This window comes from Daktulosphaira vitifoliae, unplaced genomic scaffold (genome assembly GCF_025091365.1).
Source record: "Daktulosphaira vitifoliae isolate Bord-2020 unplaced genomic scaffold, ASM2509136v1 Scaffold_1, whole genome shotgun sequence".
Lineage (NCBI taxonomy): Eukaryota > Metazoa > Arthropoda > Insecta > Hemiptera > Phylloxeridae > Daktulosphaira > Daktulosphaira vitifoliae.
The window spans coordinates 2,903,812-2,931,167 of record NW_026099572.1 but is presented as its reverse complement, the minus strand read 5'-3'; the positions used below and the strand labels follow the sequence as shown (position 1 = coordinate 2,931,167).

Below are 27,356 nucleotides of genomic sequence, written 5' to 3'. Positions count from 1 at the left end.
TAATTACATAGGTACCTAATCACTTTATTTTTCATATCTGCAGACAGTCTCATAAGAACAAGTTTAATTATGTTATGCATACAATCGACATATTTTACTTTTCCAATCACTAAATTTTCTAAAAGTATAAATACAATCCATTTCACAAATAAATTGTTTACAGTTATTTTATGGATACAAAAACAATTGTTTATTATAATTTATTAATCAAGACGTAATTTTGTTACATCATATAGTGTGTACAAATCAATTGAAATTTGCTTGTTAAACAAGAAAAAGAACTTAATATAATTATTATATATTTAACTGTAAGTAGATAGTTATATTATCCCTAATTTTATTTAATAGTAATCATAATTATTTATATATGAGCATACAGTCAACGACATCTTATAGTTAAAAAATAAAAATGTTTATATTTGCCAAATACAATGGTAATCGTTTCTTTTCATAATTATTATCGATTTAATTGTAAATATTATTATTTGTTATCAATAATAACCATATAGTTGGTACGTATCCCAAAAAATATTTCGGCAACTATTTGGTTTGGCCGTAAAAAATAAAATTTGCTAATACCCTCGACATTTCCTCCGTATTAAATGTTAATAATATCGTAACATTTTGTACAATTCTAGAAAATCATCATTATCGATGTATAAATTGTATTTATAGGAATTGAATGTGAAACAAAATTGTACTGAATTGAACTTATGGCTTCGCTAAATCAACGTATTAAAAACGATACAAGTAGTAGGTAAGGTTACCTACTGAGTGCTTAACAGCAACATTAATTAGCTACTCGACAGTTTAACTAGTTTATCAAAACCCGGATTGAGTTTTCAAAAGTTATAACAATAAAAAAATGTATAATTAATAATCAGAGTGCAAAATTACAATGATAAAATATGTAAACAAATATAAATTTATGTATAAAACGGCTCTAATTTGAGCAAAAATTTATTTTATCCCATACATTTATTGAGTTATTAAGCCCTGTATATTGTAAAAAACAACCCTTTCCTTTCGAGTAATGATAAAATTATATAATTATTTACTCCTGAAAAAGTTATCAAATTATTTTACAACTATGTAAATAAATTACAAAAGACCCTCAGGATATTTTGAAAATCCGTTGAAGAGACCTCTCTTGTGTAAAATGTCGCACTATGTACTTAATCTACGTGTGACTATTGTCATCTAAAGAGCAACGGTAAGAAAGTAATTTGTTTAAATTTTAATTTGTTCTCATTATGACATGAATTTGATGTACTCAAAATACACGACGAAATACTGTAAGGGATACAGATTCATAGTTTTTACAAGAGTAAACAAAATTAAGGTTGTTAACAAGCAATAATAGTATTATCACTGGGGTTTAATTGAATACAAACTAAAAGGAAGTTGTACAAAACACAGCGAGTATAATATAGAGTTGTAGAAATACACACTCGACTACAAATAGGTATATGTTTACTATCTTAATTAACGTTGCGCTGTCCCTAAACAATTGTCTATAGTATTATAATATCATTATACATTGTTATTAGCGAGTGATGTAAAAAAATGTGTAATTGTACAGAAAAACGCTTAACCGCAACAACAAACGCAATCTTCGAATGACTAAATTAATTTTATTATTATATTACGTATGTATAAAACAAAGCTTAAGGTATAGTATCATATATTACTATTATGTTTGTAAATTGTATAGCACATCATTATACTTTAATATTAACTATATTTTTTGTCTACAATATATATATTATTTTATTATAGCCGTGAATTTGTTTGACGAAATTTACAGAATATTAAATGTGTTTATATAACAAAAAAGATATACACATATTGTCGTACAATATTTTCAAAAACAAATAATAATAAAACTGAAGTTAACACAGAGAAAATAATACAACATAATATTTACTTAAAACAAAACAGAGGTTATTAAGGTTAAACGTAAAAATACCAAATTAATTAGAATAATTAACAAAAAAAATTGGCTATTTTGTACTTTTGTTACAAATATTTGTGAAGTACCGTACTGTATATAAACATGAGGTAGAGCTGTAAATAGGCTTAATCAAACGTTATGAAAAAGTTGTACTATTATAGTTACGAGTTTTAACTTGCTAATTATCTTGAATAGGTACGCTGTGTAATAATTAAAATACAATGTTTGTAGTGTTAATATTTGTGTACTGTGACTTTTGCCTTAATACTGTTTTGAGCAAAATATTTATCTTATACGTTTTGTTAGTACTAATGTGCATACGATGCTTTGTGTTGTAATTCTCACCACTTACGCCACGCTGTTTTTGGTCGAAATCCTCTATCAGTCTGATTCTTAGTTTGCACGACAATGAATTGATTAAAAACAGTTACTATTTTCGTTGTCTATACTTTTTCTAACTCAATCTAGCAACACGTCCTTTCGTTATTTTACTACCTGATCCCGCCTCCAACTTACATTACCTTAACAATATCACAACCCTTAATATACTTTTTATAATATACATCTACCTAAAACCTAGCTTTTCATTTGTATCATTTTTATATCACTTTCCTTCCGTTTCTATCACAGTTATACAATCACATGTCAATTCTTTAACAATATTTTCAAGATAAATACATGCATATTCGACTATTATAAATAAATACATATATACGAGTATAAATAAAATAGAAAATTAAACGACTTAATCAATAAACAACTAAAACTAAGCTCTCCGATTAAAAACAAAAAATGGTATCAATATATAACAAAGCATTTCGAATGTTTGGAAATAGTTTTAATACTAATATATTTTAACGCCTGTACTTATTTCAACTCAAACATTCTCATTGACTATCACATACTGGTTTTGTTTTATATTATCACATTAAAATTGCAAAATAAAGTTAAAATTAAAAAAAACCAATCGTGAATAAATTATAAGTAACAAAACTTAAAAAAAAAAAAACATTTAAATGTTTTCAATATGGTTGTAAGACGACGTTATTGTATCGAAATTTATCATAATATAATAATATACGTTCGTCCAATCACAAAAACAAAACAAAAATTTTGATTTTTTTCAAAGGAAATATAAAAGTTAATTTATATGACTAGAGAGTATATAATTATACTTAAATTTAAAGTGTATTTTTTTCCCACACGTTTCCAATTGAGTCGGTTACGATTTAAACATCAGGCCGTTACATAATTATTTACTGAAAACTTACAATCTACTAATTATCCCCATGACAATGGTTCAAAAGGACAGCAGACCGTACACGTTTCCGTCTTTCAGTATAAAAACAAATTAAGTACCAACTATGGTTACTTTTTCCAAAGAAATGTCCGCGATAAAGAAGAGATTATAATGTACAAAAATCTTTGTTCAAATACATTAACGTAAAATTGAGCTTTCCAAGGAACCAAAATCGTTTCCAACAGTCACGTGGCGTGACGTCAAGAGAGAAAAACGACAAATAGATTATAATATTAGGATTAAGAGATAAAAAAAATAATAATAATAACCCGAAGAGACCATTTGAACCATTACCATGTTGATTGTTCAACGTTGGTGGTTGTTGTGTATGTGCGTAGTCAAGTGTTTGGACAGGTAATCTGCTCTGGCGAAACACTTGCCGCACATCTCACAATGGTACGGCCTTTCGCCGGTGTGAATGCGTAAATGCCTCGTTAGGTCGCTCTTGCCACCGAACGCGCGTCCACAGAACAGGCACGCGAACGGCCGTTCACCAGTATGTTTGCGAACGTGTAATTTCAGGTTCTCTTTGGACCGTACGCATTTACCACAAAACGGACACGCGAAAGACTTGGTATTGTTACCGTTTGGCGTAACGGCACCTGATCCAACCGTCGCAGCCGTACGCTGCGTGTTTGGTTTGAGCATCCCGCTGGACGGCGATGACGGTGTTGGCTGTGAAAATGGTGTAGGTGGCGGCGGTGGTGGTGGCGGTGGAGGTGGTGGTGGCGGCGGCGATAACGATGGCGTTGATGGTACCTTACTGCTTTCAGACTTTGTCTCTGGGGTAACGACCACCGAAGATTGTGCCGCTTCAACGGACACAACTTCGTTCGTGCTGGTCACTTGGGTATCGGCCGCAGTAACTGCTGTTCGCGTGGTCGCGGCCGGCAAATCCCGAGTCTCATCACCTCCGAGCACTGACGCATCACGATGTAACCTTTCTAGCGCATGGTTCAGTCGGTGTTTTTTGAACGATTTGAGATACCTGAAACAGTGCGATCACAATCAAAAACGTTCACTGAAATTCGTATAGTTTTTTTTCGGGCAATACTCACCTGAATTGCATTCCACATATATCACACGTGAATAACTTATCGGCTGGTAAACGAGCCCGATGATTTTGTTCGCGGTGCTTTAGATACGCCGATCGATAACGGTAATTTTGACCACATTGTTCGCACTGGAACGGTTTCTCGTCACCTCCATCGCCTCCATGACCGCGTACCGGTTGTCCGGTATGCTGAAGAGCAGTGTGCTGTTCCAGCAACCACGTGGATGGAAAACCCGCCAAACAAATGGCACACCTGATCAAACAACGGCTGGCCACTTCGTCGCTGGAGCTGACGGATGGGCCAATCAAACCTTGTTGTTGGAGTACCGAATACAACGACACGGATGTTTCTGTGAAATCAAATTATTACGAGTGATAATTAATACGCAAAAAAAAACTAATAGCGCTTAATTAAAGACATAACATGGAAACGAATCAAAAATTTATGCTGATTTTATACAGAATAAATAATAAAAAAAAATTTACCGGGATTATAAACAGGCGGCAAGGACGCTGAAAACCGGCTGAACGCCGAAGAGAATCCTTGTTGTAAAACAGACACATGTGACCTGTAAGCAGCCAAAGTGTTGAAAACGCCTTCCACCAAACACACTTCCTATTTAGTATAAACGTGTCGTCAGTAAAGATTACATCTAATTATTTGTTGTCAACATCAAAAAGTATAAGATTATAATAATTTCGATTTACTCGTAATCCTGTGTCGGATACTGTTGAATTTTTAACACTAGAGGAATTCGATGAGCATATCAGTTTTTTTTACTAATAAATAGACAAAGAGTGATTTCACATTTGTATAACATAGATTTATTGCACAAAAAAATTCTTTATATATAATCAAACTAAAAGTACAATAAAGTAAATATAAATAACGTAATTAGCACCTAAAAATAAAAAAATATTATAATATTATAGGCGATCTCACTGGTCTTATTATCACAATTATGCTAATAATTTACAATCCTAAAATGATAATATAATATGTATGTCTCTCGAATTTTACTTTACTACAATAAACTTTAATTCTACTGCACTTGTAGTTTACGAATATAGGAAACGATCAATTAATTGATTGTACGAAAATCGACTTGATGATTTTGACCCCGTTATTTTACAGACAAAACAAATTATAGACATGTAGAGATATTTTTCTGCGTAAACTTATTTTAATTGTGGTTTACCTCTGTGACACCGTTAAACATATCAAATACAATAAAAAAACAATAACTAAAATCGGTTGATTTCGGCGATCGAGATGTAAAAAACATTGATCGTTAACCGTTAAAAAAAAATACAGTTAATCTTCAACTAAAGAATGGACTAGTTCGGACGGAACGTTTGTTTAGTAAACTTTTTTCATCGAAGGATATAGCTCCACGTTAACATTCTGACTTATAAAAAAACTTTACACATACATATTATATTTGAGTGTTTTTTTCATAATATATAATTATTTTTCTAACACAAATCATTTTAAATTCCGTACAATACACATAGCCTATCACAGTTATATCGTCTTAATTCTAATGACACCCACAGCCATTAACGGCCGTGACCTATTCTAAAATTTAGCCCGCAATTTGTTTTTACCGTTCTGCTCGTTTTTTCAATTTTTTTATTCAGGTCATTCGTTACATTATTCGTTTGGTCCAATCGAAACGTATATAAATTTGCAATACTCTCGAGGTCGGCAAATAAGAGTAACGTACTCGACTACAATTATTATTCGCTAATTATCGCCAACTCGATCGCCTTAACTATCCGTTTTTTTTTTTACTATCTAGAGCGGTAGCTTGGGTATTTTTTATAGAAAATAAAAAAAAAACAGTTTTACATATTTTTATACGGTACAAAGTATTTAAAAAGCCTAAAGTGCGATGGCAATTTTTTCATTGCAAATATATAAATAATTTTTTTAGTAGACATTTTCTTTAAGATTACTAAACTATCGAATCCTATGAAATTTTGTTTGTATTTAATTTTTTTTAATATTACGAACAATTACATAAACGATAAGTACACGTCCAAACATTATACGTGCGATGTTTTTTACATGTGTAAATTACAAATAAAAAAATATCAGAAAACTCTTTAGTTTAAATGATAATAATATCAGCAAGTATTTATTACATTTTACAAAATTATAATAACCTATTCTAACCGTGTAACTAAAAAATATCACATCTCGTTCCAACGTCATAAATTATTCTTCTTGCCGTAAAACATCATTTTTACCCAACGCGTTTTTAAACATTCGTAATACAACTTTATAAATATTACCTTTAAAATGCTAAAATTAAATTACAGAATAAACAATTGACAAAACTGTTTGATCATCATACGTGTAAATTAATGTACAAATCGGTTGACTACATCGTAAGTTGCAATAGAAAATCTCAAGAAATATAAATCACAAATTTTAAAAAACGTATATCTGAACATTGTGGACGTTTAGAAATATAATCTAATTGAATTCATTGTTTGATAGATTTAAGATTTTAAATTTAATTATCTCGGAGATTAGTTGTCCATAAATTATTTTTTACACTGACTGGCAATGTCTGAAAAGAAACTTTGCGTAGGCTAAGTGTGGTGTGCGTTTAAATATGGTATACATGGTGCATAAAAAGTCTTTGATCATTTTTCATTTTTTTAAGTATTATACTTAAATTTTATGATGTTGCACGTGCACAGTAAATGAGCTATTAGTGATGGTATGAGTAACTTGTGTTTACAAGTGTATAATATTATATGGTCGTCTATAATATTATAGACTACTATGATATTTCTTTACTTTACTATAAAATATCTAGAGGGAAGATTTTCTAGACTAAAGCATAAACTCGAGTAAAACACTGAAAATCCTCAACTAGACTTTTTTTAAACCGCCTGATTTATTTTATAGTGTTGTTAATAAAATATAAGACCATCACAAAAATAATTAATGAAACATATACATCAATAAATAAGTCCAAAAGGCAAATACGTGACAAAACTAACGATTTTAACTAAAATGTTCAAATATTCAAAAATAATTAAATAAATAATTATTTAAACGATAAAATTCTTCATCAAATTGTTATAATGAGTAATTGATTCATCAACTTTCTTCTAAAGTAATAATAATTTTGAGATAAATTCTTTGATTCGTTTAGTATTATTTATTTCTCGTTTATAATCGTTAAATATTATTTAGGTATATCCCTTATATCTTGTTAAGGTAAGAGCTTTTTTTTTTTTGATATTTACATACATATTTTAATAGATAAAATATTAGAAAATGATTAGTCGATAACAACTTTTGAACAATTTTTTAAGTTACAGATATTTTTAAATGTAGACTGGAGGTGGGGATTATGTTATTTTTATCATTATCAATTTTTCTATGGGGTTAATTCTCTCACAAGGGTATAAAAATATTAATGACTCCTAAACTACTAGTTCAAAGTTATTACCGACAAGTAATTTTCTATTATATGAGATAGTTAAATACGAATGTTGCCATGAAAAAAAAATTAAGTTGTTGCCCTCATAGGGGATAAAAGATGAACCTAAAAAGTATTGAACCACTTATAAATCTAAAATAAACACTACTCGAATTAGCCAAAAAAAAAATTCCTAGTTTTATTATTTATACTAGGATAAATCTTGTGCTCGATAATAACTCAATTACCTTATGATAGTTAAAAATAATAATAATTTTTTTTTTTTAATAAATAACACAAATGTATCATATATGTTGTATTTAACTAAAAATTAAGAAAACAAAAAACAACACCCGCCGCCACTGAAATATTATTACTCGTTGTAATAGATACTGCACAGCTGAGAAATAAAAAACCATGAGATATTATATTAATAAAGATGATTTTCTAGCGTCTGTTCTTAAAACATAATCGTTTAACGGGAAACGACTAATTACAAGGAAAAACCAGCGGAGTATCAGAAATCGATGAGACACGTTTAGAAAAAAAAAAAAATTAGAATACAACTAGCAGATAAACACTTAATGATATCAACGGCGAACAAATTAAAATTGTGCAATTTCGGAGCTCATTTTCCAACTCGATTGGCAGTTGAAATCGAACTAGTCCAACTAGACGAACAATGTGATTAACCCGAACCGACACAAATATTATTGTAATGATACCGAGTAATATGTTAAACACGCCTATATTGTTTTCATTCATAGACACAACGCCCTAGGCGTGCGGTTAGATCTTTTATCTTATGTCGTTCAATATTAAAGGCGCTCGAATACGAATCACAATTTCAATCACATTGGCCAATGCGAAATACGTTGGCGATTACGTAATTCGGTCGACGAAGCCAAAACTTAAATGGCATTAAGAGTCAAGGCCTCGTAGTAAGAGAGAGAAGAACAAGGCCTTGTATTAAAACGGACCTTTAGCAAATTATTAATGTCCGATTATAGAGGTGACGCCTCTATGACTCGCCTGTATGACTTTATGCACCACAACTATACCAACGGGCGAAAGAACTCGCAATTTTAAAAGATCGGCTAGGACAATTCAAGTGTGAGAAATGACAATAAAAAGTATATCAACTAGTATTGAGGAAAACTTTTTTTTTTTTCAATTGGTAATGTTTGCGTCGGGCTGCAGTAATCTACTATACCCTATAGGGAAACAATAACAGCCGTCAAGGAGGCGACGGCGAAGGTGACGTCCTGCGTGGCCTGTACTGTCGAATGACGGTCAGGTCGAACGGTCTGGCCGTCGACGGAGGTCCTCCGGGTTCCTCTTCGGGACTGGGCGACGATACGAATCGATGCCGGCCCGAGAATTTAGGATAATGCGTCTTTTCGTGAGCCTTGAGTATGGTGGACCGAGAGAAAGTCTTGCCGCACAACGAGCAACGGAACGGTCGCTCGCCGGTGTGCACCCGACAGTGGTCTTTCATGTGGTGTCGCAGTTTGAACGCCTTGCCGCAGAACTCGCATTTGAACGGCCTGTCGCCGGTGTGAGTGGGTAGATGGCCCACTAGCGAGGCCACGTCCGGGAACGTTTTGCCGCAAAATTTGCACAGCGTGCCACAATCGTCCGCAATGTACGCTGACGTCGACGGGCCCCCGCCAGGGTCCCCTAACGACGCAAACGGCGGTTTCGGCTGATTTTCCAGACTATGCGACAGGATGTGCCGCGTTAGTTTGCTTTGGTGTGGAAACGTGAGACTGCAGTAAACGCAAGTGTAGAACTTTGGTAACGCAGTGTCCGATTTGTCCTGTAACCCAAACAAAAACAAAAAAAAAAAAAACTATCAACTTCTTTTCGCTGTAGGTGCCATTGATCGAGTAATAAAGAAAATGAAAAAAATGAGTAAAACTGTCACGTGTAAACGGGTGCAAAAGTGTCAGCACAAGAAGTTGACGTTTTTTTAACTGCTTTTGTTTTTGTTTGGCTACAGGCGGCTCTATAAAATATATGCCGTTAAAATAATTAATATATTGCGGTTGAAATAAAAATATATATTAATATAACACACTGAAAAAAAATTTAAATAATTTATACTCGATGTTAACAGTGGTATGAACAAAGTCGATAAGGAGGGTCATTAAAATTGGATTTCGTTCAACAAAATTTCCAGACAAATGACAATTAATTATTCGAATTGTCATAACCGAATCTATGAAACTTTTTAATAATAGAATGCGACTCAATAAACGTGTCGGCCAAAAGTATGAAGAGAGATTTTATTCATGACAATTTTTTTCATCGTTTTAAGTTCTTCAAAACTTTTTCACGAACGCGCACTCATTGCAGCCAGTTGACTAATTTTTGTCTACAGGTTGCATTGAAATGAATAATATGTTCTTGATAATATCAATGGAACTGCGTTTATTAATCAATATAAAATCGCTACTGATATACACACAGAGTGATTCACTTATCATGAACTATTTAATTAATCAAAAAATAAAAATAATATTAGCAATTTTTTTATTTCAGATCAATATTTCTCTCAATTTTTCAATCATTAAGTTTTTTTTATGTTCATCCCTTACGCCTTATAAGTGTGTCAATTTTAATTTCTCAAATAGTAATCATTAACTAGGTTATTTAATAGATAATTATCTAATTAAGAAAATTACTGAACGATAACAACTTTTGGACCAGTTTTCGGAAGTTGAAAGGAAGAGATGTCTAGATGAGAGGAAGAATACTGCCGGGATATGTTATGAGTTATACAAATAACAGCGGCCACTCTCCGCCTCCAATCTATACATAAGCTAATAAGCTTAATAAGCTAGTTAATTAGTGATTGACATTTGAGAAATTAAAGTTGACATCCTTATAAGGTATAAGCGATTAACATGAAAAAAAAACATTATGATTTAACAATTGAGAGAGACATTAAACTAAAAGAAAGAAATAAAAAAATGATTAATATTATTTTAATTTTTTCGATTTTTCTAATTGGTTCATGATAAGTGAATCATCCTGTATATATATATATATATATTTATTAATGTACAGAGATGATAATGATTGCAAACCTTGTAAAAACTGCTTTTTGTTTGAATGCCGCATAGCAAATTTAAGTAGATTTATTTTGAAATATTATTAATCTATGCAATTTTTGAGTTTAACTATTACATTTTTTTTTTTTAAATTTAACCTCGGAATACCTTATACAGCTAAGGCCATTGACATTAGAGTGGCAAGGGTAGTGAAAATCACGCAAAAGACGTCAATCAGCAGTTCATTTAAAACTAGATATTATGCCAAATAAATAAAACCATGTAAACATTTACATCGTTATATTTTTTAGCAAAAAATCAGTAAAAACTAAATGTGAACCGAATCGTTTAAAATATTTTTAACCGTCCCAAATACATTGCTTTTATGATATTTATTTTTGAAGTCAACTTCTTGAGGCTGCACTTTATGCAAATTTTCGTTACTAGCAAAATTCTAAAATATAATTTACGATTAAATATTGTAAAAGCTGAAAATAATTTATTTATCTTTTGGTTTGTCTATTGGTTACGTGAAGTCTCATTATAAAACATTTTTAATTGAACTACACTGGCTTGGGTACAGTTACATAAAGTAATAATTTTTACAAGAGTATGATACAGTCTTTGATAATAAAAAAAAAATACTCAAAGTAATACCATAGTTTTGTAAGTATACTTTGACATTTGCTCACCGGGTCAGGTATGTTTCGATACTCTGATGAACTTTCGCCCTGAGTGCTTTTGTCGTCAGTCTTGTCACAGTCAGCTTCTTTTTTCAAGAACTATAACATAATAAAAAATTTTCTTTAAATATATTTTAAATAATGACATATTTCCTTGTAATTATTAAAACCATGTACAATTATTTACATTATAAACATATAAATAATGATAAAGTTCTAATAAAATCCGTTGATTAAAAACAAAAAGAAACAAGTTGTATTTAACTGCATTTATAAATAATAATTAAATACAAATTAATTAAACATCCAATAACAAGCAGAATGAAAATTTAACTAAAATATCAAGTAAATACATAAACGTTTGTTGTATTGATTGGGATAACTCGTTATATTCATTTTTAGTATATAATTGTCATTTACCTATTTACGAATGAGAATAAAATCAATTTCGTTAAATTTACTTTGAAATTACATAACTGTAATATTTAAGACCATTCAGTTTAACGTTATAGAAAATATATTTATTATAATATAATAATAATAATAATAATAAAATTGAAATTGCATAACAAATATTAAATTTCAAAAACCTTTAAGTCAAATTTTCCTCAACGTAAAGCTATTACATAACATATTCCTAATTTTTATATAATATTTTAAATGATTTCCCTATAATTGTTTTATTTATTTTTCAAGTTCTGTAAAATTTACAATTTTTTTACATGTAATATTTTTCTACTAAGAAGAGCTTTTTCCCTTGCATAATTGTATACCTATTCTAATACTAAATTATGTTTACATAAAGATGAGAAAAAAACGTAACTATTCTTTTGCAATTGGCTTTTGAATCGTTACGCATTTGTTCTAAAATGTTCGTTATAATTATTGTTTTTGCCCTCTCATATTAATACGAACATTTTTTACTTATATATAATCGTGAATTTTATATTTATACATCAAATATAGTATTTATATATTATATTAATATAATGTTTATTTAGGTGAATAAATATAGTAATTTCTGTTGTTATATTGTGTTACTTTTATTTTTAAATTGTGTTCTTACAAATTTTTAAATGGTTTATCAGTTGGTTGGTAAGTTTTTGTTAATATTTTTTTTAATTATATGGCATTTTTAATTATTTCAAGTATATCGTAATATATTTCTATATAAACGCTACTCGATAGATGTTTCTTATTTTAAAAATTATTATTTAGAAACAGTGCAAAAGTTGTCGAGTGTACCTAAATTATTATGAAATAATTAAAAATAATAGTTTTGGCCTGCTGACTTGTTTTTTAGACCACTGTGCGTGATACTTTTAACATACACATTACTTTCACACACAAGTATTGTAATTTTGTCATAAAGTATAGAAAATTCGTACACACATATAACATCACTATTTTTTCACAATTTCCCCTAACATTGTATGCGTTAAAAACTTCAAGCGAAAATTCGGACATATTTTTTAAGAGTGCATTTGTGCATAGATATTCCGAGTACTACCGGAGTTTTAATTGAAATAACAAAATATTTCATAAGATGTAGGATACTTAAACTTATAATGCGATCTTATAAAAAAATGTTTTTTTTTGTATAATCATGATCATAATAACAAAGATTTGTTAAGATAAGTTACAAGGATTGAAGGAAATTGTGAAACAGTTTACCTACGATTTACGGTCATTCTAGACCAAGTATTTTAGAAAAGACTCACCCAAAGAACCTTAAGGATTATAAGCTGAACGACAATAACTACTACGGTTGTTATACTTGGAAGGCCAATAACATTCGGCTCAGTGGTTAGTTAAAGGCATGTAAAGGCCATAATATAACGGTTGGCGAGCAAAATAATAACGTTAAAAGCAACGTCAAATAACACAGACATTATAGACAAAAATACTTAAATGTTTAGTTTGATGTTACTGTGGTCTATACACGTTTCGGTTAAAAGTTACATAGAAATATTTAAAAAATAGCGATTGGAACAGTTTTAAGTCTGGAAAAATAAAAAATACTACCGTTATATGCTTATTATTAGAGACTGCGATGTTTCGGACAACGCAAAACTTAACTCATCTCTACGTGTGTAAAGGTCGCCGATTGTTAAAATAAATAACATCAAATACGCCAAGTAAATTTCAATTAGATTTTCTATATTTTTAAAAGCGACGACGTTTTAGATCAAAATATTCTTTTTGTTTATTTAAAATACCGTTCATTTATAAATATAAATGAAAATAATATATTATGAATAATAAATCTATCTAAATTACAATAATTATTTGACCAGGATTAAATTTAAGTAATTCTACCATCTACTAAAAATGTATAATTGAAATTTTAAAGTTGAATACTGTTTTTTAGTTTTCATTTCTCAAAAACAATATGCACAAAAAACTTATTAATGAACTTTGACATTAGTGTGATTACAGAACAGATTATATAATAATAATAAATACTTTTTTTGTGGTTTTTATTTATTAACGACTAAATTAATTGGACTTTAATAAAAAATGTTTAGATAACATAACCTAACTCAATGTAAAACGAATTCACTATTTGAAATTTTTTTAATGAACAATATTAACCAACGGTTATCGAATTATTATTATAATAAGTTCATCATGTTCGTTGCTCAATCATTTAGATTAAAATAGAGAAAAACATGTATTTTAAAAAATTGTCCAAAAAAAAACAGTTATTTTATTTTGTAAAAATTAAACTTTGCCTCCTACTTCAATTCATACTGAATATAATTAAAATTTTCAACAAACTACAAAAACTGTAAGACATTTTGTTAAATCTTGCAGCGACTATGTTAATTTCTGTGCCAATAAACTTTTGACGACACTACTAAAACACGAAAGAAGAAACAAATGTGTACACTTTAAATGTAAAACGTTCTTGATGAACGTTCAAAGAATTGAATACACTCTTAAAAAAATATCTCCGAATTTTCACATACATGTACAGGAGTTTTAAACGCATAGTGTGTAAGAGAAAATGTTTGTCACTAGTGATAAAAATATTATTTTTGTGAATATCATACTGAAGTATGGCAATTATTGAATTATTTCTCATAGTGTAGGCATTACGTGTATAAATTATTATTACACGTTTTATTTAAATTAAGGTTAATAAAGCCGAAACTAAGTTTTAAATAAGAAATTATATCCACCCCAACAACTGACAATTAAATATTTATTTAATCTCGACCAATTTATTGAAGCTTTTAAATTTATTGTTTTGAAATAAGTGATTTGCTTATGTTTTTTCTAGGAATTTTAAATTTCCCAGTAAATTATTTGATTGGTTGTGCGATTTGGCAAACATTTTTTTTATTATTATTTTTCAATTATTCTTGTTATAGTATATAAAGTTATTTTTGTTAATACACACACAATGCAATCTCTTTTTTTTTTTTTTTTAGAAAACACGTGCTCAATAAAATCTTTTTTTATAAAGACGTATAATTTATATCTGTTTATAAGACTAGATGCGTTAAACCGATTGGAAAATAATGTTCTTAGATGTTTAGCCTATTTTTACACATTATTTATAAATAAAATAGTCATTTCCAAAAATAATTGGCGATTAATAATGGTTGGTTTAATAATATAAGTGTTAGACAAGGAAGGTTTTTATAAATTATAAAATTATTTTTAAAAAGTTTGGAAAAAAGCCCGACGGAAAATATATGTTGATATATTAATTGGCAAACGCTCTGGTTAGTTAAAACACATTCATTTTCTTTTACTTAGACACATTATTTACAATGAAAATTATTAAGAATGGAAAATCTAATACTAATCTATGTGAAACGTGTTAATTGATAAAATTATTATTAAATTGATAACATTATATTTTCCGCTAATAATTAGATTCTGTGATTTAATAGATGTCAGTGTTATTACTAACCATCGTTTTATTAGAATATTTTACACGAGCGTCAATGGTGATTAAGTGGGCAATTTTTTTTATATAATAATGTACATCTACATAAAGAAGTAATTTTTCAAAAAAATGCTTAAAGTTTAATGAATCACTCAAATTAAGTCCCTGCTTCATAAATCAATGTCTAACGAAATGACGTTCTTGTTATTAGATAACATCAGTCATTTTTTTTCCTAATAATATATACATTAATTCTTTAGGATATTTTATAATCGCTATCAAAAGTTTGATTTGTATTCAATATTCGCCAATTAATTGTGGCACGTCATTGGTATTTTGAATAAAATCAAATGAAAATTGTTAAAGTTGATTTAATTGTTGTCAAAAATGTTTATAAAAGTTCCAAAAGTTTTTCTACAGTAAAAAATTGGCGTACCTAATTTTATAAAATAAAATTACTGTGTAATAAATAAAATTATTATGAATAAAAATTAAGAGTTAATGTGTTTTTATTGTAATTCCAAAACAAAATTTTAGTTCACTAATTAGGATATTTTTGACTAGTTTAACACTATCAGTGTGAAATATTAACTGAATACTGTAGACTAACTTATATTAAAAAAAAAAAATAACTTAGCTATTTGTTATTAAATGTTTACTCGAAATTAAATAGTCTTTGTACGAGCGCAGTTTTTTTACTTTTGAATTGACTTATTGTTCAAGTAAAATATAATGAAAAGGAATTTAATTTAACTTAATTAATTTAAATGTATGTAACTAATTTAATTTACACTACATTTTTAGATTAAATTAGTTAGATTTCAAAATGTTTAGCTGATGTTGAAAAGCATTAATATTTGTACGTTTTATATCTATTGATTTTAGTATTATAAGCTATAATTTCTATAACAATATACTTCTTTTTTAACAAATTCACAACAGTAATTTCTTTTTTTCTTTAGTAATAAATACAGAAATATATATATATATTCATGTAATATTAGAATTAATTTAATTGTTGAAGTAAAGTGTCTACTATTTAGCAGATTACAATGTTCCGTTTATATTTTAATCACACGAACATTTTATTTGAGATAACTAATAATTATTACGTTCGAGTCTTTTTGGTATAAATTATAAATAAAAAATGATAAAAAAATGATTTACTTACTAATGGTACTTGCTGAACTTGTGTTAAATCGAGACCGGGAGGAGAAGCTGTACGCTCTTTTCGGTCGACGGTCATATCGCTAGGTTCGCTTTGCATGGACAAGTTGTCGTCGCTTTCGGTGGGAGGAGGAGACGGTGTTCGGCTTTCTGGCTGTACCGGTGTCCGGCACCTGCTTCTCCTAGGCCTCAGGTCTTGGGGTTCGTCGTCACGGTCGGCCGGCATCATTTCAACGTGATCGCCTACGGTGTCGTCTGTGTCGCTGGGGCGAGCCATGTCGGCCAGCCCCTTTACCTTGAGGCTCTCAGCCGTCTTCAACAGCGTGGACAATTGTCTGTGTTCAACGTTCACTTCGCCCCGGTACATAAACTCGACAAGGTCACGTAGTTCGGCAAACTGGACGTCTTTGAGCACTACAATAGGATGCCGAGTCGGATGGTCTAAGAACAGTGCCTTAAAGTAAGCGCTACAAGCAGACAACACTACTTTGTGTGCGCGGATCAAGCGACCTTCTTCCGAACAGGCAAGAGTCACGTCCACGAGGGACTCTTCTTGGAGCAGTTGACTGAATACGCCCAACAAGTTGTTCTGATGATTGTTCCACCGTAGACAGTAGTGCTCGCTTCCCATGTCTGAGACAGCCTGCACAAACAAAACAAACGCCACGGGGTCAGTGGACTCGGTATATACTATATATGCTTTACACAGCTGCGGCAAACGCAAGCGCACAGCACTAGACGCGCATGACCTATCCCAAAAATACTCAAAGCCGCCGCAAAGCAGACAATTCGCGCGTCTTATTCAAATAAAAAACACTTGTATCAATATTCATGCGAAATTAACGATTTGTGTTCAAACTAAATCAATCTGTTGCTACTTTATCCTGTGCGAGATCTTGATCGACAATTACCGTTAGACGATCGCCTAATCCATTACTTCCAATTTATGTCCGTCTACGTACACTCAGAAATTATTTCGTCGTTTCCGTTTAGATGGTCAAATTGCGGCGCACTTCCGGCGAAGAGGAAATTGAAAATTCTACTTAACCGTACAGTACAAAACGGCCTCTGTTGCAAAAAACTTCAACTATTTCAATGTTTAATAAAAACTACACGCTATCCAAATAAAACGCATGGGCAGCTGACTTAAAAGTATAGCTATGAAAACACAGAGTATACCAATAAGCTACCTAGTGCCATTCCAAAAATACTCGACTATTTGTTAAGAGCCATCCCACTGCTAGACTAAGCGTGCAAAAAACACCTTGAGGCGGATCTTTTCACCAATAAACCGGTTTTTAGCCGATTCGCGGTTGTCTTATTTTTGCGTACGAATATTTTAAATAACACTGCATGAACAAGCCTAAAAAAATTTATGTGTTACGTCGAACATTCACCTCGAAAACTTGCAATAAACGAAAATTATTTCTACGACAGTCGTTAAATTTAAAAATGAAAAATAATTTTAGTGAAAAAGACAAAAATTAAAATTCATACCAAACAAGTTGAACTTTGCTAAACCCATTAAATTATTTATATAGTATAATAAAAACGAATAACGACTAGCTCTTTGTTTAATTGACTTAATTATTGTGAATAAACACATGTATAAACACGAGGAAAAACATTTGCTTCCGAAACGGTTTATTGATGTTTTTCTTTGAACTAAAATCAATTTGATTTCTACTTATTCCCAGTAATTCTTTTCGTTTGAGACAATTTTTCTTTTACGGTCAGGTCTATATTGAAAAATAATAAAACGTAACGCGTAAAAAAATAATCACCTCGTTGCGAACCAAAGAATTATTGGGAATAAGTAAAAATCAAACCGATTTCAGTTTGTAAATGTTTTTACGCACAAAACAGAAACATACAAAAAAATATGAGCAACGATACTTTTTTTTGTCGCCGAACATGTTTTTCATAAGACAGATTAAATACTCTACGATGTTAAAACAATTAAAATTTCAAATGCACGAAAAAAGTGTTAAAAAAAAAAAAAAGTTTGTGTAGCACGAGTGAGACGAAATACAAATTAAAGCACACGTTCATTTAAATATTACAGTAAAAAATAAAGACACTCATCAGTAGACTTTAAATTATCTACAATTACTATGCGTTGCGACTACAGATAAAGATTGTTCGGTTAACCTCGTTTACTTTGGGCTAGGCCGGTAGACGCGTCTTATGAGTAGACAAAACGTCTTGATAACGAGTCGAGTAATATTTCTACTCGAACAACGCCGTAGTATATACAAAGTGCACGCGATTGTGATACACTGTCGTTATAATTTTTTTTAACAAAATTTGATACAATTAATGACTGATAAAGCGCGTGCTTTGGTACTGTACAACGCGAACCGCATTAGGCGAGGCTAAGACCGCTCCTTTGTTCCATTGTAAACGGGCGCGATGCGTATGCAATTCAAACACACCAATGTGCATAGGTCGACCGCATTCGGATCGTTCGCTCGTCCCACAGGCTATCGGCGCATTGCTCTACGGGAGAACTTTGTCGAGGTACGCGTAGTTGTCTACTGATGGCAGCCGCCGATTTCATCGACATTTCTCATGTACCACCACAATATAGCAACTCATAACTAAATAGAACGTTAAATTTCGAATAATGCAACATCCGTACTGAAATTAATAAAAAATGCGGCGATTATTATTTCATCGCCAAAATGTTTAGCCGTCATTCATGCAACTCGTCTCGATAATGTGCAGTGTCTGTAAAGCTTTCAAAGTCTACTAGTGCAGCACTTGAAGCTATTAAAATGATAGTGCTGCACTAGATGTTAATGTTGAACATGAAAATTAAGTTTTCACGATTGGAGAGTATCGAAATGTGCAGTCGAGGAGTCGGGCTCTTTGATTAAAAATAAAAATCATAACTTAAAACACACTCGCTAAAATTAACACAAAGTATAAAAAAGTAATTTAGTGTTCATTTCGTACCTTAGCTAAACGAACTCATTGCGGCGCCTGTAGTGTGTGTGTAACACGGTGGCGGTAGCGGCGGCGGCGGCACTCGAACTGGTAAAGGAAAACGCGCACAAAAAAAAAAAAAAAACAAAAAAAATTAATCTAAAATGTGTACACACAAACCGATCTGACGCGACGTCGGCGAATTTGGCGGACACTGATCGCAGCGACAGAAATTTTTTTACAACCGCGTTCGTTAATTAGAATTATTTTTTACTCTGCAAATTATTTTGGTTGATTCGCTCGCAAAACCGGCGAGTATTTGATTTAGTGTGTTTTTTGCGTGTATAGATACGTGTGATTGAATGATCACGCGCTTTCGACAGGAGTTCAACCGGCCTCCGATGACTTTGCCGGTCGACTGATCGAGTGACTGTGAGCACTAAGAACGCTGACTACCTCACACCGGCGCCAAAAAACAAACCTGCCGGGCGGTGTTAAAAGGCGCGCGCAAGAACGCCGCGGCTGCGGTCCGCCCGAACTGACAACGTCGCGCGCACGCCGTCGTCCCCCGGGGGTACAAGCGGCGGTGAGGAGCCACTGGCGGCCAGACTACAACGAGGAGATCGTCACGGGTGGGGGACCAGACGAACCTTCGGCGGCGAGGGCTCTGCCCTCGGCGCCCGCACCCACTTTGCCTATGCGTGTATGTTGCCGCCACAGCTTTCGTACTCGCCTCCACTCAGCCTGCCCAAAACCGGTCGCATATATGCAAAAATTTCGCAAACAGGTGATTTCGGCGCATTGTGCAACGCACCGTTTTCACATTATACCGCTGTAATTATAGTTATTATTACTATATCGTCGTCATTATTTGCCACTGAAACGCAAGTGTGTGCAGCTCATTTGTTTTGGCGGCCGATAGAATACAACCGTCACTGTTGGCTGCGAACAATGAATGTCTATGTGCGACTTTTGTCTGTTACCTGTCCGCTTTAAATTTCATGGAAACGTAACGTATTTGAAACTTTGTATCGAAAATCTTCGGCTATTGTTCACTACAACAAACGTATTCATGTTGATCTAAACTATTAATCGTTAAATCCACAAAATTAAATCGCAATTCATTAGTCAAGTTGATTTAGCCGATTGGTTCGGAATAGCTGCACAAACAAACGGGTATATGACATCTCGTTGGTTTGGTTTTACACAATTGAATTGCAGACTTTTTCTAAATCGATTTTCTACGGAAAACAGTCTTCCGTTTATCTATCCCGACCAGCTTCGGCGTTTCCTGCTAACAAAACACAGACAAAAAGGATTTCCGTTTGGCTGTTTTTATGAGAGAAAATCTTAAAAAAAAAAAAATCATACTCTGTTTATTTGTGAAATAGCTTGTCTAATACTTTGAGCGAAAGGAGTTATTTTTTCCTCTCTATTTTTATCGATGCCTAAATTAATTTGTTTTTATAGCAACTGTTAATCGTTCTCATGAACGATCATTTAACTTTAAATACCAACGCGTTAAATAAATGTTAATGGACAAAAATTCTATTTCAAAATATGTTCTTTCAACTCGTTGGTTTTGAGCATTGAGTTAAAATTAAATAACTCGAATGCAAAATAATTTTTTTTTTTCTTCGCAAATTACTAATTGGATAAAATTCTATGCGCATAATCTTCTTATTTCATCAACAGAAGATCGTGTACTTTATGCTGAGGAAATGCAAATGTCAAATTATGGATCAGTGCTAATGTAAAATGTAAAATAGTCGAAACTAGTTAAACAAGTGGACTTCTTTTATTGTAGAAAACTATGCATACACGTTGGTCATCTATAGCCTATTGGTATTGCATGATAGTGTTTTGCAGGTTAACTATAAAAAAAAATTGGCAAGTTTATGCAAATGTACACGTCATCTTTGTACGCGTTTCAATGCCGTTAAAAATGAATGCATCAAAATTCCTATTAATGAAGAAAAACTACACGGTTTATATTTTGTTACCATATTTTACGCTCTTGTGAGTTTATACTTTGCAATAGGTTACTACGAATTATGTTAAACCTGCTGACTGTAAAATAAAACTTTTTTAAACCTACTGGTACTATTAAAACTTAATTAAGGTCTATCGTCTTATTATACGCCATTGTAAGTTAATGAAAGTTGCAGTGCGGTCTTGTGCAATGAAATGTGTTTTCTTTCGGTAAAAGTTTTGTGAGTTCTTGTAAACAGTATCGTTATGAAAATACTGTTTTAAGCAACAGAGGTGTTTTATTGAAGTATATATAAATAATATTATCACGAGGTCTCCATATGATATTCTATACAAAGTGTAATATTATAGTCAAATTTTAATGTGTACTATTTTTAACTCTTTACAAACTACAGCGTACCTGAATACCTAATAAAAAAATGTAATTCTCAATGTAATGCCTATAGATAGAAAAAATTTTAAAATTTCACAAAAGGTTTTTGGCATAAAAATGTTTTACCACCATTGAATTAATATAAAACAGAAGTTATGTATATAATTTTAAACGAGAATACTACACTCGAACGATATAAGATAGTGATTTTGTTGTTAGAATAATAAATAAATCAAATTAACCAATAAATAACATTAAAATCAATATGTATGTATTTCATACAGCTTTACGTCTTTCGATTAGGTTTATTTTAATTATAATGAGCCATTTATGTTAACAATTTCACTAGTATTTTTCGTTTTCATTAGTATAATAAACTTCAGATCTTTTTCAAAATAAAATCCTTTAGAAAAACTCATTAACTAACGCGCTTTTTAAACATTTGAGATATGCACGACACTTCTGGATATTACTAAATAATGAAAAACGATTTTTTCTTAACATTTTCGTATCAACTTAATGATATATTTTCGCGCGTCTAAAAGTATATTTTGAAAAATATTAAAATATATTTCGAATCATTACAAAAATCTGACACCGAAAAAAACAATTGTAGAACTTTATGTAATGTGACGGCAAATTAAATGGTTTTACTGGAAGAAGTTTTTATCGTTATTTTAGACATATTTCATTACAAATATTGGAAAATTCCAATTATGATGACTATTTTTATTAACTCCTTCTCGCGTTTGAATTAAATTTGTAAGAACATTAACGCTTTATTTTGGTAGGAATTTTATTTGAACAAGTCACGAGTGCACTGAATTACTGTTGTCGATAACAATATGTTTTGTGCTCAGATTTTCCTATTGATTACTTAAATATTATTCGATATGTTTTCTAAAGACAAATGCACTTAATGATTATGGTAAATGTAATTCAGTACTAACACCTCGAAAAGCCACGTGTGTCTGTTGTATTTAAAATAATAATTGTTGCGTCAAATAATGGCAGTTAACTATCACACGGTTATGATGCGGCCGCACATGTGTACGGAATTATCAATCCGACAACGTACATAACTAGTTGTCGTGTCGAGATTTGGGCTCTCTCGTATGATACTTGGCGAGCGGCCGCACTACGCAGCTACGAAATCGCTATTTCACTATGGTTGCAATATAATAATGTATGGAGTAGGCTGTAATTCTGGTGGCGGGGCGACTCCGCAAAATTCAGATGCCGCCGCGATAGTTCGTGTACGTCCGTCCATTATTCTCTACATAATAATATGCACTCGGTGTTTCCTGGTCGTGTACTGTACACTGCCGTAGTCAAGGTCTTTGCGCTCAGCGAAATATAAAATGTATAATGTTCTATACCTACCGACATGTCTATTGTATACCGAGCGCTCGTCGTCATCGCTGCGCTCTAAGACTATCTGCGTAATAATATCTACTGGTCAAGAGGTTCCCCTTGTTAGCGATAACACCAGCGAATATTATCGCAGCGTCTGAAGTGTAAAAGAGTTGGTCACCGGGAGAGAGTGAATAAATGCTAAAGTACATTGCAGTAGATAAATTATTGGGATCAATAAAAAAACATTACTTCTTTGTGGTATCGTCCAAAAATGAAATTATACTAATATACTAGGTGAGAAATATATTTCTTTATTTTTCCCCTTTGTTTTGGCAACACGTTTTTCGCGTCTCCTCCTTCTTTGTTTTCGTCTGTTCAAATGACCAATGAACGGTTAAAAAACATCAAACATCATATTAAGTTTTTTTTAAGATAATTATAAAAAAAATTTGATATCGATTTCCAAAATCAAAGTTTAATAGAGTATTCTCGTGATAGAAATAAAGTATTGTTATTATTGGACTTCTTACTATTGATTTGTAACGTTGCACGTGTAAGTTTCATACATTTATTTAACGGTGTTTCTTCAAAATTATGATTTCTATCATTATTATAATTGTAAACAAACTATACTGAAGATTGAATTTTTTGTTGAGGTTACGCCAAAAAAACATTACCATATGAAGTACAATAAAAAATGGGAAAATGAAAAAGGTTATTTTTAACAACAAATTGTACAACATTTAATTTGATTTTGTAGCGCCTTTGATGAAAAACTAATGAAAAATTTTGTTATAAAAATATTTAAATAAAAATTCAATAATTTATGTTTAATTATAAGGTTTTATAAAATTTCAACTTGCAGCCAATTTTTAATGGATAGCGTCGTGTAAAATGATTTTACAATCAATTATAATGATAAATTACAGGGTCAATAAGTAATTCACATTTTGCATAGGCATTTTGATCAAATGATATCAGTTGATATTTTTTCAACCGTTACCGTGTGATTAAACAACTATTAATGTTTATTATTTTTAAATTGTTTATTTTAGTTTTAATATTTATTTATGAGTTGTGCGTGAATATATTTTTTTACATTAATACGACGTTTAATAATGTTACTAAATAACATGACAGCCGAGTTTCTTAATTATGACTTATATGCGTTGGAGATGCAACTAACTTTACTTATATCTCGTGCTCAGTCAAGTATCACAAGTGAGGAACATCGAGGAGTTTTTCCTTCGTACTATATCGATCATAACGGAAGACTCCTCAAGAAATCATTTTTAAATGATGCACACAAGATACCCTATTTCGCCTACTTGAAAGCTCAATGTAAATCGGACTCGACAAACACATTACCCGAGATGGAAATATTTAAGCATCTGTTTAAATGGTACGACGAACCTGAAACGGCTTTACGCTTTTTGACACCTGCTAAACAGACACAAATTGTACAAACATTACTCGGCTATGGGCTTACGACGAAATCGTTAGGAGATTTTAAGTATTATACGGTATTTCAGATTGGTGCGCACACCTTACCAGCATTAAATTATGTCAATAATAAGTTCATGATGTTTGGGTGCCCAATGTACGACGTGGTTTCCTACTTATTAGGAAAACGACCCTCCAAATTTCGAACCGTTAGTACTCTACCCGAAGCTATCATTATGTCTTTACCTGTAAAGGCTTGGAGAAAAAGTAGTTTAGGCGCAGAGCTAAAGACGATATTAGTATTTCACGAGCCCAATAACACTAAATGCAATGATTCTATGGTCAAAGTCATGAAGCCCAACTTTTTATTAGTACTGTCGAAAACACCACGTGACCCAATGAATTCGATATTTATGCTCTCGGCACATAATTATGTCAATCGAGTAAAAACTGAAGTATCGAAATTGTATTCAACGATGAAACAAACAGTTGTAAAATCAATCAACATTTGCAGTTCCTACTTGTGGAATAAATCATACGAACTTTATGATACTGCAAATGAACATCCGATTGCAACAACTTTGCTCATAATTTTAGGGATAAAAGTGTGTGAATCGGTAGTACATTTTAACCAAGTTCAAGCCCCTAATCAGATATGTCACATCAAGAATAATATGGTTAATTATGGCGCATTATAATAGTACTTGGAAAAGTTTTCAAACTTTTTCAAGTACTATTATAATTGTTATTATTATTTTTGATAAAAAAATAATATGTCAAAGTTTTTAGTTATTGAAATAAAGTTTCATCTAAGCTAGATGTTTTTAATTTTCTCTTGTTTTTAAACAGACAATACTTAATTAAATAATTTAAAAACATAACTAGATCAAATTATCTCTCGATAATTTACGGAGAAGTTCTTTAGAATCATTTAACGTAAGTAGATCAATGAATCATAAATGATAAGCTTATGGAATTATCGTTTTATGTTTTTAAATATTAGATAATTTGTCTTAAGGTATTTCAAAAATATAAATGTTTGTCGTATGAGGTATTTTACAGTTAAAAAATTTAATATTTTAATTAGTTACTAGCAGCCCACTGGTCTCATAATAGGTTAGAGCAGCTTAGGAAACCTACTTGATGATACCTAATCTTTAATAATTCCAATTATAAAAACACATTCAATCATTTTTTCAAAAAAATCATTAAAATAATATCGATTTGTGGATTTTACTTGCCCTGTTGGTATAAAGAATTGAATTTAACTACTAAAACCAGTGCGTAACTTTCTTATTTAACTTGAATTTAATTGAAGTGTTGGGAAAAATTATTCTGAAATTCAAATAATTTTTTCAGGGTTATATTCTTAAACATAACTTTGTTGTATAAATGGCTAAATGTTGTTGGGTAGTATGAATTTCGCCAAACTAAAATTATGATTTCAAACTACCTTAGGAATACGTTTTGTGCCGTAGATGATCAAATATGTCTATTATCGTAAAGCAAATTTCAAATTATACCAATTAGTATATCATTGTTATCAGATGAACAATTACCCAGACGCAAACTACTATTAACACGTTGTACTAGTAGATAAAATCAAAACAGTTCGGTAGAATAATGATAATAGACATTATGATAATGATAATAGCTGCTGCGAGTTGTGGCACATTCGTAGAGAGTTTTTTTAATTAAGTGTTGCAATTGATTTTAATAAATAGCTAAAGACTAAAACAGCTCGTGATATCGCGTAACCAATTATATTAGTCTAACATATCACAGTGATAAAAAATACTCACAATAACTTATTAGAGATAACAAGTTTGTATTCTTAATGTTCATTACTGATCCATGAATTTGGTCTGTTAGCTTGTATCAATGACTCTTAGACCATGACATTATCTTAATGTAGATGTATTTTTTTTTTGTTTAATTGAACAAGTCTATTTAAACAATGTAATTTCACTGCTTAAAATTTTACCATTTTTGCTGTGTCGATCTGACACTATTTAACTGCATTATTCCCTCGACGTGGGTCTGTTCGGAGCACGCGGACCGTTTAAAAGTCGGATTCGATAGAGAGTGGAGACTGCATTGATTTAATGGTCGATAAAATATAATGAACAGCCCGCGAGCAAATGTAAAATAATGTCGGTGATTACGCGCTACTTAGCCGACCCAAGTAAAACTAGATAAATTTTAAGCCGGTCCGCTCATCGCCCGAGCAATTTTTTAGAGTTTAAATTTCTGAAAACGTGCCATGTACTTCAAAACACGTTGCGCACAATGCGGTGGGTTGCAACGGTGTGCATTATGCATTAAGTACATTCGGTACACCGTTCCGTTGAAATGATTTCAACCGAAAAACGCAATTTTTTTTTTTTTATAAACAACCACGTTACTATTATGTGCTGTTTTCTAAAATTAAATTTATCATCGCTGTTGGCGCTACCTCCACTTTTTTTTTTAATAGAACGCGTTACTTTTTGCGCGCAGAGGGAAACTTGTCACTATAGGAACTCGTAGACGTCATTTGTTAATATAAATACATGTGGAACATTGTAAGCGCGTTTGTTTAAGTTAGGCCTCCTGCAAGTATTTACGTAGTTAAACAATTATAACAACACGAGACATTTTTTGGCAAGCTGGTCAGATGATGTGAATGTCCCCGTCTATTTCTAGATCTCGCGAAAATCATACAAC

At 31.4% G+C, this 27,356-nt stretch overlaps 1 protein-coding gene across 3 annotated transcripts; it reads right to left on the bottom strand.

The window, feature by feature from the left end:
- Window positions 1–26,917, bottom strand: LOC126896058 (myeloid zinc finger 1-like). 3 transcript variants are annotated; one of them, XM_050668500.1, is made up of 6 exons: window positions 26,453–26,917; window positions 16,563–17,201; window positions 11,500–11,589; window positions 4,795–4,924; window positions 4,313–4,658; window positions 1–4,242 (listed from the first exon to the last, which is right to left on the bottom strand). In XM_050668500.1, exons 2-6 carry the CDS (start codon window positions 17,187–17,189, stop codon window positions 3,561–3,563), a joined length of 1,875 nt encoding a protein of 624 aa, XP_050524457.1. In that variant the 5' UTR covers window positions 17,190–17,201; window positions 26,453–26,917; the 3' UTR covers window positions 1–3,560. The 3 variants fall into 3 exon arrangements, with proteins under 3 accessions (XP_050524457.1, XP_050524458.1, XP_050524456.1); XM_050668501.1 differs by lacking the exon at window positions 26,453–26,917 and adding an exon at window positions 20,470–20,595; XM_050668499.1 differs by lacking the exon at window positions 26,453–26,917 and adding an exon at window positions 19,517–19,939.
- Window positions 26,918–27,356: the final 439 nt, after the last annotated feature.

Coding starts and splice junctions, on each gene's coding strand:
- LOC126896058 (XM_050668500.1), bottom strand. CDS start 17,189: ATGGGAAGCGAGCACTACTGTCTACGGTGGAACAATCATCAGAACAAC. Junction 4,925..11,499: donor ATCGAAACATACCTGACCCG/GTGAGCAAATGT, acceptor TATACTAAATAG/GAAGTGTGTTTGGTGGAAGG. Junction 4,243..4,312: donor ATATGTGGAATGCAATTCAG/GTGAGTATTGCC, acceptor GCACTGTTTCAG/GTATCTCAAATCGTTCAAAA.